A 13,158-nucleotide genomic window follows, 5' to 3' on the forward strand; every position below is an offset into this window, starting at 1 on the left:
TTATTTTATTTTTTATATACTTTTCAATAGTCTCAAATTATAATTGTCTATATTTCATTTTAAAATTTAAGGTACAATTTTATATTTCCGAATCGCGTATTAAACGTTGGGTGTCTTAAATATTAAGATTTAAATATAGAACATAAGGTTATTGTAAATATTTAAACTTAAATAAAAAAGTATTTTATAAAATGTTACAAAATTTATACCAAATAAATTGTTTAATTTAGCAATATAAAGTTTATTTAATATTTTACATTATTACACATTAAAATATATTTACAAAACATTTGAACGATTAACGACTAGTGGGCATTTGAACCCTTTAACTATACATAATAAGAACGGCTTTGGCATATGACATTTTCTATCTAGGTTTAAACTAATAATTGTGTTCTCTACTTTTATTTGAGGTAAAGTTTAAAGGACCAAAACAATGATCAGTTCAAAACTGATTAATAATGTTTGTCGGTAATATGGTAATATTGAGTATATAGTACAGTAGTTAGGTATACGCGATAAATAATGTGGCTAAATGGTACAATTTTTTTTTTTTTTTCAATTACTGCAGCATATTTTTATTCACTTCGCTAATTAATGCTGGTAATGAATTGTTTCATTACTGCCAAGCCATTTTCAACCATAAACCCACAAAATAATTTAGCTCCATTCATATAATATTTTCAACTCTATAGACAACACCATAAAACTATCCAATTTCTTCATTCATATTGCACAACAAAATATGTCTAGGATACATTTATTTATGTTACTTCTTGCATTTTCTGACCTTGATTATAGTCATAGCTTCACAAGGACACGAGGGAAAATCATAGCAATAGACCTTAAGGAAACGAGGAGCGCTTCAAGATACATATACTCCCCCCAAAACCCTAAGCTTTGCCATGAATATCCAAATTGTGGTGATCAGGCGGAGTTGTACCACTGATCGTTCTCCTCGGCCTTGAGCCGCTCGCCGTACTCGTGGTCTTCCTCCAACTCCTTATAGTAGCTCGCCACCAGCATCAACATGTAAAACCGGAACACTGGAAATTTGGTATATTGGAATGTAAACATAAATTTTGTGAAACCAAACTTCATACTTGAATATGGTCTTTCAAAATTACTTCTTCTTTTGTAACTGTCTCTTACATTATAACTAACAATTATTACTAATCGTATTTTATTTATTACAATAAGGTACATATTAGATATTAGTATCATATAACTCAATCTATTGTTATGGAACTCTGTGCTGATAAGTCCTTTTCCAAAAAGAATCTCCTGCATTATCCAGGCTACAAAGTTGCCTTATGCATGCTAAGATCTCGTCAAAACGATTTCATTTGTTTATCAAACGCCGAGCGAACAGGCAAGATAATTATAATAATAATAATATCAGCCCTGTATTATATACTTGCCCACTGCTGAGCACGGGCCTCCTCTACTACTGAGAGGGATTAGGCCTTAGTCCACCACGCTGGCCTAGTGCGGATTGGTAGACTTCACACACCTTCGAAATTCCTATAGAGGAACTTCTCAGATGTGCAGGTTTCCTCACGATGTTTTCCTTCACCGTTAAAGCGAACGATAAATTCACAAAGAATAAGATAATTAAACCCACGAATTTACGTTTTGGTCTCATGTGAATAACTGAAATGTATATTTTACTGCACACTCTTTTTTATATGTCCACGGCAAAGTAACCCTGAACTTGATAGTAAGTCAAGAAAGAGTGTTAACTGGAGAGAGTTGATTACTCCTTGTCAGTCGACATAATTATGCCGGCTTGTTTGCTTGAAATACTTACAAAGTCCCAAAAAGTCTATGACGTAAAACAGCAGCGAACCGTCAGCCATCTGATTAATCATGTTCATGGTGGTCCAGAAGACGAACATGAGGATGTAGGCGGTCACTTGAACTGATGTCCAGATCAACCAGGGCCGCATCAGGTACGGCTTCTCCTGGAGATAGCATGGAAAATCATTAATAAACAATAAAAATTAGGTTTATAGACTAACCCCTTATTCATAGACGTTATATATCTAAGGACAGAGCATTGCTGTGATAACAAATCTGTTTCTCAGTGCTGACGGCATGATAGCCTTCGTAGTACGTAGACATAGGGCCGTTGTGATTGGCTAATATTGAGATACAACTTGAATCTAGTTGGCTGTCAGAGAAACAAAGCTGAACAAACAGCAAACTACCAGATAAACAAAGCTGAGAAACAGACTTGTTATCACAACAATGCTACGTCCTGAGATAAATAACGTCTATGAATAAGGGGGTAACACTTTAAAAGTACAAAAACCTAACAGCCACAGACTCTTACAACAGTTCTACTGGAATAACTCTACAAGCAGCCATTAACGAGCTGTTAATATTTTGTGTTCGTAAAATTACTATGTAACTAACTGTTGCTGCAACCAAATTACTAAATTAATGAAATAAACTAATCAACAGCCGATTTGTTTGCAATAGCTTCAACCAATTTAAACGTGTTAATATGCATTTATACTAATTGGCAATTCAGCTGTTTACCCTAGGTCTATGTTTGATCCATGCAACCGTTTATCTCTTGTCTTTAATTTATTGTTTCAAACATACATTCCAAAATAGTTCCTCTTAACACACTGACTGGGGTTCGCGTAATAGTTGTGTTTTGGGTGTAACTAAAGTATTTCCTGAACACTGTCTCACTCACTCGCATCGTGTGGTCAAACGCCAGTGCGGGACAACACCAACATGCATGTCTGCACTGGTGCTTAGTCCATTGATTTGGCGCCGCAATTAAAAGACCATGTGTACTCTTTTATTAACACCTTTAAAATGTTTAATGAAAACAAAGTTTCAGCACCTCAAAGTTCCAGCGAGCATAACTCACCCTCAAAGTTCCAGCGAGCATAACTGCAGTGAGGAACAAAGTGACGCAGTGGGTGATGATGACCGCGATGATCATGCCGTACGTGGCCATGCCCTCCCAGTCCTCCGTTGTGAGGGTGGGCGTCAATCCTCCAAGAGTTGCTGTACATTGCGCTAGCGCGAGGACTGAGTACAGCTGTAACAATACCTACTCCATTAATAGGGCGAAGAAAAATTAGGTCGATTGGCAGCGGCTAGGAAACGCCTCTGGTATTACATGAGTCTTTTGGCGATGAGTGCCGCTTTCCATCAGGCAGACCGATTGCTCGTTTGTATACTTACGCGATAAAAAAGGCAACGTATGTTTACTTGTCTCGAAAGAAAGATTAATTTATTGTTGCGGAATATATAGGATTATAAGAAAAGTCCAAAGATAAGGTGGCCATCTCAGCATAAACAGTATTATGTGAACTATAACACAGAACTAGCTTTTAAAGGCCACCTAATATATTAGGTCTGTACTGTAGGCCAGTCAAATTTGCTTAAATTTAAGGCCCTCCCAGCAAACGGCCTTGATCTTTCGATCCATACAATAAAAGTGTGTTCACACTGCTACTTAGCAACACAAATTGCGTCATACCTATTCAGGCACCAAAAATGTTGACTAAAGAGAAAATGTATTTGTCGAATAATACCAGCATGAAAAATAAAATTATATATTCGGCAACATCTTACCAGTTAAATTACGTAAATGATACTATCAAAATATATCTTCGTTTACCAAACTGACAAGCATATTAAAATCGTGTTGAATTATCACGAAATACTTCAAGGCCCTTATCCTCTATGACAGTGTAAACTCGTAACGCGTACGTGTTAGGTTATTTTTAATTAATTAATTGAAAAGAAATTAGCGTCCAATGGTAAGAATTAAGAATATCATACAGAAGTATGCGATTTTTTTTGTCTTAAACGCGAGCCGGTGCGTTACACGCCTGTTACGTGTGGCAAAGAGAATAAGCCCCAAGATTTATAGTAGATAACTGATTACTTACAATTATAATTAGCGCTGAAAATATGCATCCGAACTTTAACGACAAACAGGCGAAACCCTTCTGTCGAGGAATGTTTTCCATGGACAACGGGAATTCTGAAATATAACAAATGACGGTAGTTTAATAACAGTCAGTATGTAGATTGGTATGTAGGAAACTAGCTTCTGGGTGCCCCTTCGCTAAGAGAAGTCTTTTCTTGAGTAAAAAGTAGATTAAGCCTCTCACATATAGGTAATACAAATACACAAACATAATACTCACGGAAACAGAAAATTCTAAGTAACTACTGAGTACTGCATTGATTTTTTAAATTTATGTTATTATTATTAATATATTATTATATGATTATTGATATTTTATATTTATGATACAAAACTATAGCCTGACCATAAAAATAAAAAACCTTTGGGAGCGCTACTTTTTATTTAACGTTTTCACTTGTCAATACAAGAGGGCGCTACAAGTCGTGAAACATCGACTCCATATAATTACGTGAATTAAAATCGGAAACAATATTATTGAAACAAATTAGTGTTCCTAAGAAGTAAATGAGTGTCCAATATTTGCTACCTATTATTTGTGAGAAATTCATAAATTACCTTGACTTTGAAGTAAAACTTACAATGCAGGCAATTGCTACCACAAATTCTAAATTAAGGATAAAAATTAATTTTACCACAACATGGCGAGGGTTTTTTATTTTTCTGGTCAGGCTGTACATTACCTATGGATCACATTGACTATATTTTGGTATTGTCAGAGAAAGGTGCACGCTTAGATAAAAAAATGTGAAAAAAGAAATGACCTCAGTATGATAACCTTCATAAGGCAGTGCATTATGCAGGTTTCATTATCTAAGATTTATGCTGTTTTCAAACATCTGAGATTATACTGACACTATGTGGTCATAGTCCAAGGCAGAAGTTGTGAACCATTGGCACAATATTACAAATTTCTCGCAAGATAATGGAGAAAAAAGTGTTCTTACGTTTTTGATTGTTCAATATTAACTTTTACCCTTTTTAAGTTTTTTATCGATGATGATGATAGTGCTAGGATATATTTTATATCCGCCCGGATAGCGACGACCGTAAACAAGGTGTCAAAACCCGCCGTAGTAGCCCACGTTTGTGTCGCATTCCGGGATCAGCCTGTGTATATCCGGTTCGCACAGGCTAGTATAATTGTGTCGACTGTCGAAGAGCAATCATCTCTCGTCAGTCGACATTCTATTAGACCCCACTCCATTTACCATCAGGTCCAGTGGCGTCACATCCCCGTATAAAAAAAAATGCAAAGTATTATAAAATCAAACACCACATAAAAGTTCTTTACATTAGTAAAATAATATTTCACTGTTTCGATTTTAAAAAGTTGCACACTAAATAAATGGTTAGTCACCTCTGGATGGACTATCTTATCAAGGCTTTATTTCCTTCAAAATATTATCTTTTGTAATGACATGTCCAGTGCAAACATATACGAATTATTTTAAGTAATGAGTGCCACGTTTATTCTTTACAAGTAATTAAGGATTTTTCTCTAAACTTAATAGGAAATTAATAAAAAATTGCTTTTTTAACTCTTCATTTGTATAAGGAAGAAAGTGAAAATTATCATAAACATGATTAAAAAAAGTCCTTAACGCGGAGTAATGTTACTATTTTATCACGAATGAACTCACCTATTTTATATTCAATATATAAATTAACACGAGTGATAGTCAACCGCTGTTTACCTTCTTTCTGATTCTAGAAAACTCACCTATTACTCATAGATAACGAATCAAGAATTCAGTGGTCAAAACATTTTTTTATCGTTTCATGGAAACAGTCTCGACTGCTTTTAAACAAAAATATCCGACGAATTTTGAAATATTTTTTACTGTCTGACACTATATTACACTAGTCTTCCAGAAACATTAGGCATTTTTTGGGAACTTCTTAGGATAGTCGGAGGGGAAATGTTCACGGGCCCTCTTAAATCTCACTGTTTTATAACCACGAGTATACACACTGAACTGTGTGCCTCGTGGCATTCATTTGGGGAGAAGACCGAACACACAACAGACTATATACATTAGGTCCCATAAAACAAAATAATAATACTACAATGTCCTTCCATAAACACAATATAGTACAAAACCAATGGCAGCTACAAACATTGCGGCGATACCTGCATCGTGCATCCGAGATCTCTGATATTAACAAAACAATCCATGGTAGAAATTTTATGTCATTTTTATTAGTTATCCGAATTAAATAACTCACTTGAATACATTTTTGCACGAATCTCTCACTTAATAATTGTAGTGTCTCTTCCGAAACCGAATGTGGACTGATACGATATCATTCCGATAAAAATAATCTTTTATCGTAAATATAAATTAGAGTTAATGATAATGTCCGATAATCCTGATTATGAGTTTGTTTTCGTTTGTTTTAAGACCTGTCCGTTTTAATGATTTAGAAAGAAGGAATTTTATAATTGTTTGTTTTATTTTAGTGGTTATAAAATGACGCTGTACTTTTAGTCCAGTTTTGAGAGTTATATTTGCCGGCGTATAAGACAGCTAGCAGAAGACGAAGGAAGCTTAACAATTCGATTCAGCGTAATAAATTAAAAAATCATATTGATTCAATAGTCACTTCTTAAATTTTCCAAAATCACAGACATTTAACTATAAAGTTTTAAATAAATGGAATCTATTATTTTTCAATAATAATTTAACTTAACAATTTTAACAGTAGACTCGATCTTCTACTTAGCTTTATCCTTATCGTAAACAAGTAATTAGTTATCAGAAATTATGTACATTTAAAGTCGAGGAAAACAACTACAAATTGTGAGAACATGATCAATACCTCTAATTACTGTGATTTTAGCTTAGTTTTTACCAGACGCCAACCTTGCGGGGATGATGCAGTTTGACCAAATCGCGTTAAAAACACAGTGACGTCCCATTTGGAGATTAAACCCATAGTTTTCCAATCTACAGCCCTTAAACGCTTATTAAACTATGAAGGCAATAAAGATGAATTAAACTTATATATCTATCATCTACTTTAAAAATACAAAAATATAAGTTCATACTCAGTGGCGATGCATTACGGTATGCTACTACGTTACGCTACGGTGCGGTAGGGATCTGATAATATTTAGTATTTGTACTCAGTATCAGCCCGAAGTCTTGTATTTATTTATCACATCATAGGACGGAGTACGCACGGCGAAATAGGAGTGCATCAGTTGGACTTTACCGCTTCGAGAAAGTGTGCATGTGTGTGTTAATACTTATGGTACGGGATCCATCGTACTTATAGCTCTTGCAAATATAGAGACTAGACAATATAGGTATTTAACCGTGTGAATAAAACCGTGAGCGAACTGAATGGCAAAAAATCGGTGCATAATGATATGCAATGTTACCGCAAACGTGGTGTAATTGTTTTATCAACACTATTTGTAGTAGATACTAAAACAAAGCACGATATAATTTGTATCCGTGATAGGTCATCACCTATCACACCACGGGGCGGATAAGCTTGGCGAAATGTTATGCCGAAGTCATGATTCTATAAAACTATTTGTGATTTATTTTATGCTAGTAATAAATTATCGATATTTTACGACCGAAGGACTATCCCATCATTATGCTATTGATCACAAGCACCTGCATCGGCAGATGACTCATTTCGAAGAATCATTTCGCAATCAGCATTACTACTACAGACCAGCGAATCAAAATATTGGCGATCGATGACAGGTTCAAATTGTGCAATCGATCAACCGTTTAAAGGTTATTAATATCGTACCAATATTAATAACTTTGTCATGCCAGGATGGAAGGCGAGTATATCATGTATATTTTTTATTCTTTTTCTAACTCCCAACGGTAAAAAACAGGTGTTAAAAATTTAAGGTATGGATCTTCTTGTCAGTGTATTTGTATGTCTGTAGATTGTAGTTCCCTAACGAATATACTGATATTGCTATGTTTTTGTTTTTCGTGGTCAATATTCTTTTTCTACTTACCCATGTCCCACTCCAACATGAGCTGGGCCTTACATTTTCCAAATGCGTTCTACTAAGGATTTGGATTAGTATTTGCGTCCAACCACCTGCTTGACTCCATCACCCATTAGAACACCCAGCCTAGGACAAGTTAGGAAATCCAAAGTGCAATGGCTAAGGGTTCATATAACTCGATTCCTGCCGGCTTCCCTTTGTAATTAACGTAAAATGTATCATTAGACGATCTGCAAACCTCATTAATACATATTAGTACTTAAGTATATTTTGTATTGGGTTCCTTTTCGAAAAACTTCACCCTTCGCCACTGCCTAAGTGTATACCTTAGATTAAAACTTAAGACCCCGCTGCCACTAAGCGAATTTTGAACATTACTTCCTAGTCTACAAAGCATTTTATCTGATAAAGTCCTAGCAACCTTGGCACTCATCATGTATAGAAATCCGTATTCTCTTATCATTACGCTTATGGTATTACTTCTACTATCGTTCAGGAAGGTAGTAGCTGATGCTGAAATTCGCATGTTTTTCGAATCATTGATATCTTATCTACCACACGTGTTTAAATCTGTATACATAATACAGGTGTCTGATAAGTCAATAAAAATAATCTGAGATTTAGTCATAACCTTCTGGTTTACAGTCTGTTTCTATCACCAAGTAATATTATGCAAACACTGTGAATTAGAGAGACTTTCCCGCCATCACACCACTATAACTCCTGTAAGCCAAGATCAGCAATGGCATTTTATGACACCGAGCAGTGAAGCTTGGCGAGTCTCAGGGAACACCAATTTGTCTTTATCCCGCAACGAAATTAATCAAATAGAAAGATAGGGTGGAGTTGGAAATATTAATTGTACTGATGGATTAGGGAACATTGAAGCCAATGGATATTATGACACTTAAGATCTAATGTCATAGAGCCGAGTTCGCTAAATATTATTGCAACACCACCCTGCAGCCTAAAATAAAAATGCCCACGCCTAACCTTCTCTTCAATGAAAAGGATGCCATGGGGCTTGTGTACGGTGGTCGCTATCCGGGCGGATATAAAAGATATCTTACCACCAGCAAAAGCATCAGTGTCTTAGTTGCACCTCTTGCTACACCTTCAAGGATGAAGGCGTAATATTTGTTTCGTTTCATTCGTATACAGAATAATCTCAAATTTCTAGAAAAAAAAAATACAAATACCAACTATATTATTTTATTTGGTTGTGTACAATATTGATTTATTATAAGCTATTGTACTGGTACAATTATGTGAGCACCTTTGAATAATAGTTATATTGTATCAACTATGTTAAACATATTTATCCAATATACAATGGCGGATACAGTTGCCACTAATAGTATTAACTATTCTTAAGTATATACATTTGGCAAGATATTATTATGAAACTAAAATTATTTATATTACAATTTTGTACATTAAGTTTAACTATAAGGATGCAATAATTAATTTAATCCAAAAATGTTGTGGCTTATACAATAAAATCAAAAGAAATATTCAATGAACAAAATTCTTTAGTCGACAAATTCGGTGGGCTTAGAAAAAGATAAAAAATGGCATTTTACAACCTAACCTAACCCAACTTTTCTATATTGATAAATATTCAATATAAAAAGTGAACATGCTAAAATGAATTACGTCCTATAAATAATACCCCCAAATTTCAAACTTCGTAACCATTAATTACAATACTACTTCGTAATAATATCCTGAATTAAATTGTAAATTAAATTAAACCATCACCTCTACCCGATAACCTGTAGTTGTACCATCGTAAGACAATAAACTAAAATAAGAATCACCATGGATGCTCAATGTGATGACCGTGGCCTACCGCAGTGTGGCCATAACTACTGGCGATCGATGAATGAGATACAATAGCCCCTGTGTGGCCTGAACTACCTATAACTCCACCGCTACCAATTACTCCTCCGCCAATCCCCCCAGAGCTAATCACTCCGCCTCCCAATCCTCCGACTCCAACTATCCCGCCGGTACCTAATCCCCCGCCGCTAATTATCCCAACAGCACCACCGCCTCCTCCGCCGACTGCTACACCCGGGCCGACAACAGTTACCGGAACTGGTACGGCTTGAGGTACCGCAACCGGGACCGGAGCAGGTACCCCAACAGCGTATGGCGCGGGTACCGGTATTCCTACTCCTTGAGTAACTGTAACAGGTACTGGCTGAGCTACCGGAATCGGGACAGGTCTATTAACAGGAACAGGGACTGGACGCGTTATTATATGAGGTACTGGGTGAGGTACTGATACTGGCACTGCGCGTGGGGCATCATAAGGTACTGCTACTCGTACTGGATAGGGTACCGGTCTTGATACTGGCACGGGTACCGGTTGTGGCACCGGTATGGCAATGTTGTTGTGATACTCTTCGATAGTGTGTTGTGAGGGCACTCCGTTGTAGACTCCTGATGATGAAGCGACAGCGACTGGTCCACCAGCTGCAGAACCAAGCCCACCAGATACGATAACGCCTGAACCACCCCCACCTGACGCGATCACTCCATGGCCACCTATCGCTGACGCTACGCCATGACCCACACCAACTGATGTGATGACACCATGACCAATACCAGACGCGATGACGTCATGGCCGAACGATCGCTTCTTTTGCTCAGAGCCCGAAGCGTTACAGCCGCATAGAAACAGCAAGATCTGGAATGTAAAATAACTGATATAGACAAGTTTTACATTAAACAAGAAAATAGAAACGAGATCTAGTTGTTTATCTACTTTCTAAACGCCTACGGATTTCGTAACGTAGACTAAATTTTGTATTTATCCCCTAGGAATAGGACAGTAATTATTAATTTGGTAGCGTCATGCGGTATTTCATTTTTATTTTCAAAATACGGCGGACCTTACCGAATAATAACGCTTATTAACACCAAACTATAGAGAAATAAAAAAAAATGTTTTGTTTGTGCGTGTTAGCTCTGAAATAACTGCATGTTAAAAGACTGAATAATGCTCAATTTAACCTTTAAAATTCACCATATACCCGCAATTCTAAATGCAGTAGTAATATTCTACGTTTGGGGAAATAATATACGCGTTTGCTATCAATCTGAGAAAATAACAAAAAGTACAATTAGACATCATGCATATGCTGTCCACTTGTTGCCGAGAAACACTATAATACTACAAAACTTTTACTAAAGCAACTCTTAGTTTCATTTCAGATCTTTGACGTAATTTTCCATGATAGCATATTTTTCTCCATGATAATATTTTTAAACTAATTAAACACAATTCCTCATTTAAAGGAAATTAACTCAATCAGGAACTCAAATTAGATTTAATTTCCCATTATTAAATGAATGACTCACGTATGCAATCCGTAACATTTTCTCAAGCGACCTATCTATGTAGAGAGGTGGAAGAAAGTGATGCTGTGTGCAAAAGTATAAGGTATTTATATTGACACGTGTGGCATGGCGGCCGGAATTGTACTTACTTTGCACCCGTGCTCGAGATATCTATATAGAGTTGTTACAAAAAAAATCTATAGATCGTTAGGTACTGTTGAAAAGGTCGATAATCAATTATACATACTAATAGACTCTACAATTTAAAATATATTTTAATGATGTATGTTCATATATCATATAAGAGATATCTTTAAAACAGAAAATTGCCCAAATGTCACAGCTCTGTGAGATTATAGTTAATTTACAGTGGACATACGAGGTCTGTCTGGGTCATGAAATATGTGTCGATTAAAATATCCATTTGCCGTAATAGGAGGTAATAGAGACACCTACCGCCATGCAGAGACTACCGTGTGGTAACAACTTTATCTTTGGAATTTACTTGTAGCCAGTGTATCTACTGGACATAATAAGAATTAAAATCTCATATCTCAGGATGACGAGGGCAGTGGAATACCCAATAATACTTTGTAATTATTGAATTACAAAGTATTATTGGGTTATATTGCAACACATTGGTGTTGGATGGTATTTCTACTGTTTATGGGCCGTCGTATCGCTTATCATCAGGCGAACGGCAAGCTCGTCTCGTCATTCAAAGCAATAAAAAAATACTTCCCAATAATAAGTTTAGTATCTTTAGTACAGTCCAGCAAACGAATTAATGGGCTAACTAATGTCAAATGTATTTCATGAACCACATTACCCACATTTTCAAAAGAACCCTGGATCTGCCGCCAACCTTAAAAGCTTAGCAATCAAAAAGGGAGGGGATGTTGGAGGTTCCCGGAAATCTCTGTCAATATATAAAACGAAACTTCTATTCTATTACTTCGCGTCTTCTGTAGACAATTATATTCGTAGCTTAGTCGATTTTTACTGTAGAACAGATGTAATACACGTTCTGCCACTTCAAACATAATACACATACACACATCGTCACGCATTTATCCCCGAAAGGGTATGCAGAGGCGCAATCAGGGCACCCACTTTTCGCCGAGTGTGTTCCGTCCCAGGATGTGATAGGGGGCGAGCCTATCGCCATATCGGGCACAAATTCCAGACTCTGGGCTAATATTGAGCAGAAAAACCCAAATATCACTTTGCCCGACCCGGGATTCGAACCCAGGACCTCAGAGCGCTGCCGTACCGCGCATGCAGTACAACTACATCACCGAGGCAGTCATAATGTTTGTTTTAACAACTCTATATAATATGCAGCGTGCCACACAGGCATAATTTGTCAGCATCGAGTATCAGACTCGATAGGGCATAGCTAGGTAAACTAGATTAGATCTGGTCTAGACCTACACGTAACCGAGTATCCGACGGGTTATGTAACTCCGGCTGGATTGTTTACTGAGCTTACGAAACTTGTGGCAACCCTGGAAATAGGTGTAATTAAATTCTCTTTATGTAAAAGATTATTGTTAATGGAATTTCGAATTTATGAATAAAAATACAAATGTATTACAATTTCAGTTAACATTCATTAATATTTACAACTTTATGACGTCCTACAACTGGATATGAAATTCAACGGTCTCAATGTAAAATAAACGTATGAATGAAGTGGTGGTATAAAAATAAGAAGATGAAATCTAATACTATACCGGAATAACTTCAAACAATTGGAAAAAAAATGATGATATCACAAATACTGAACGGACTGATAAAATCCGTACAACGTTTTAATATCCAACATTCGCGTAAACATAAGAAATAATAAAAAAAATAT

General features: G+C 36.2%; 2 protein-coding genes across 3 annotated transcripts; both read right to left on the reverse strand.

The window, feature by feature from the left end:
- Positions 1-217: 217 nt before the first annotated feature.
- On the reverse strand, positions 218-6,278 carry LOC115447199. Of its 2 annotated transcripts, none has more exons than XM_030174182.2 (5): positions 6,191-6,278; positions 3,921-4,015; positions 2,888-3,061; positions 1,811-1,964; positions 218-1,046 (listed from the first exon to the last, which is right to left on the reverse strand). In XM_030174182.2, exons 1-5 carry the CDS (start codon positions 6,198-6,200, stop codon positions 928-930), a joined length of 552 nt encoding a protein of 183 aa, XP_030030042.1. In that variant the 5' UTR covers positions 6,201-6,278; the 3' UTR covers positions 218-927. The 2 variants fall into 2 exon arrangements, with proteins under 2 accessions (XP_030030042.1, XP_037293317.1); XM_037437420.1 differs by lacking the exon at positions 6,191-6,278 and adding an exon at positions 6,096-6,123.
- A 2,904-nt stretch (positions 6,279-9,182) lies between these two features.
- Positions 9,183-11,357, reverse strand: LOC119189014 (tetra-peptide repeat homeobox protein 1-like). Its single transcript, XM_037437587.1, has 2 exons — positions 11,319-11,357; positions 9,183-10,644 (listed from the first exon to the last, which is right to left on the reverse strand). Exons 1-2 carry the CDS (start codon positions 11,334-11,336, stop codon positions 9,766-9,768), a joined length of 897 nt encoding a protein of 298 aa, XP_037293484.1. The 5' UTR covers positions 11,337-11,357; the 3' UTR covers positions 9,183-9,765.
- Positions 11,358-13,158: the final 1,801 nt, after the last annotated feature.

The sequence above is a fragment of the Manduca sexta genome, chromosome 11, assembly GCF_014839805.1.
Source record: "Manduca sexta isolate Smith_Timp_Sample1 chromosome 11, JHU_Msex_v1.0, whole genome shotgun sequence".
Classification (NCBI taxonomy): domain Eukaryota; kingdom Metazoa; phylum Arthropoda; class Insecta; order Lepidoptera; family Sphingidae; genus Manduca; species Manduca sexta.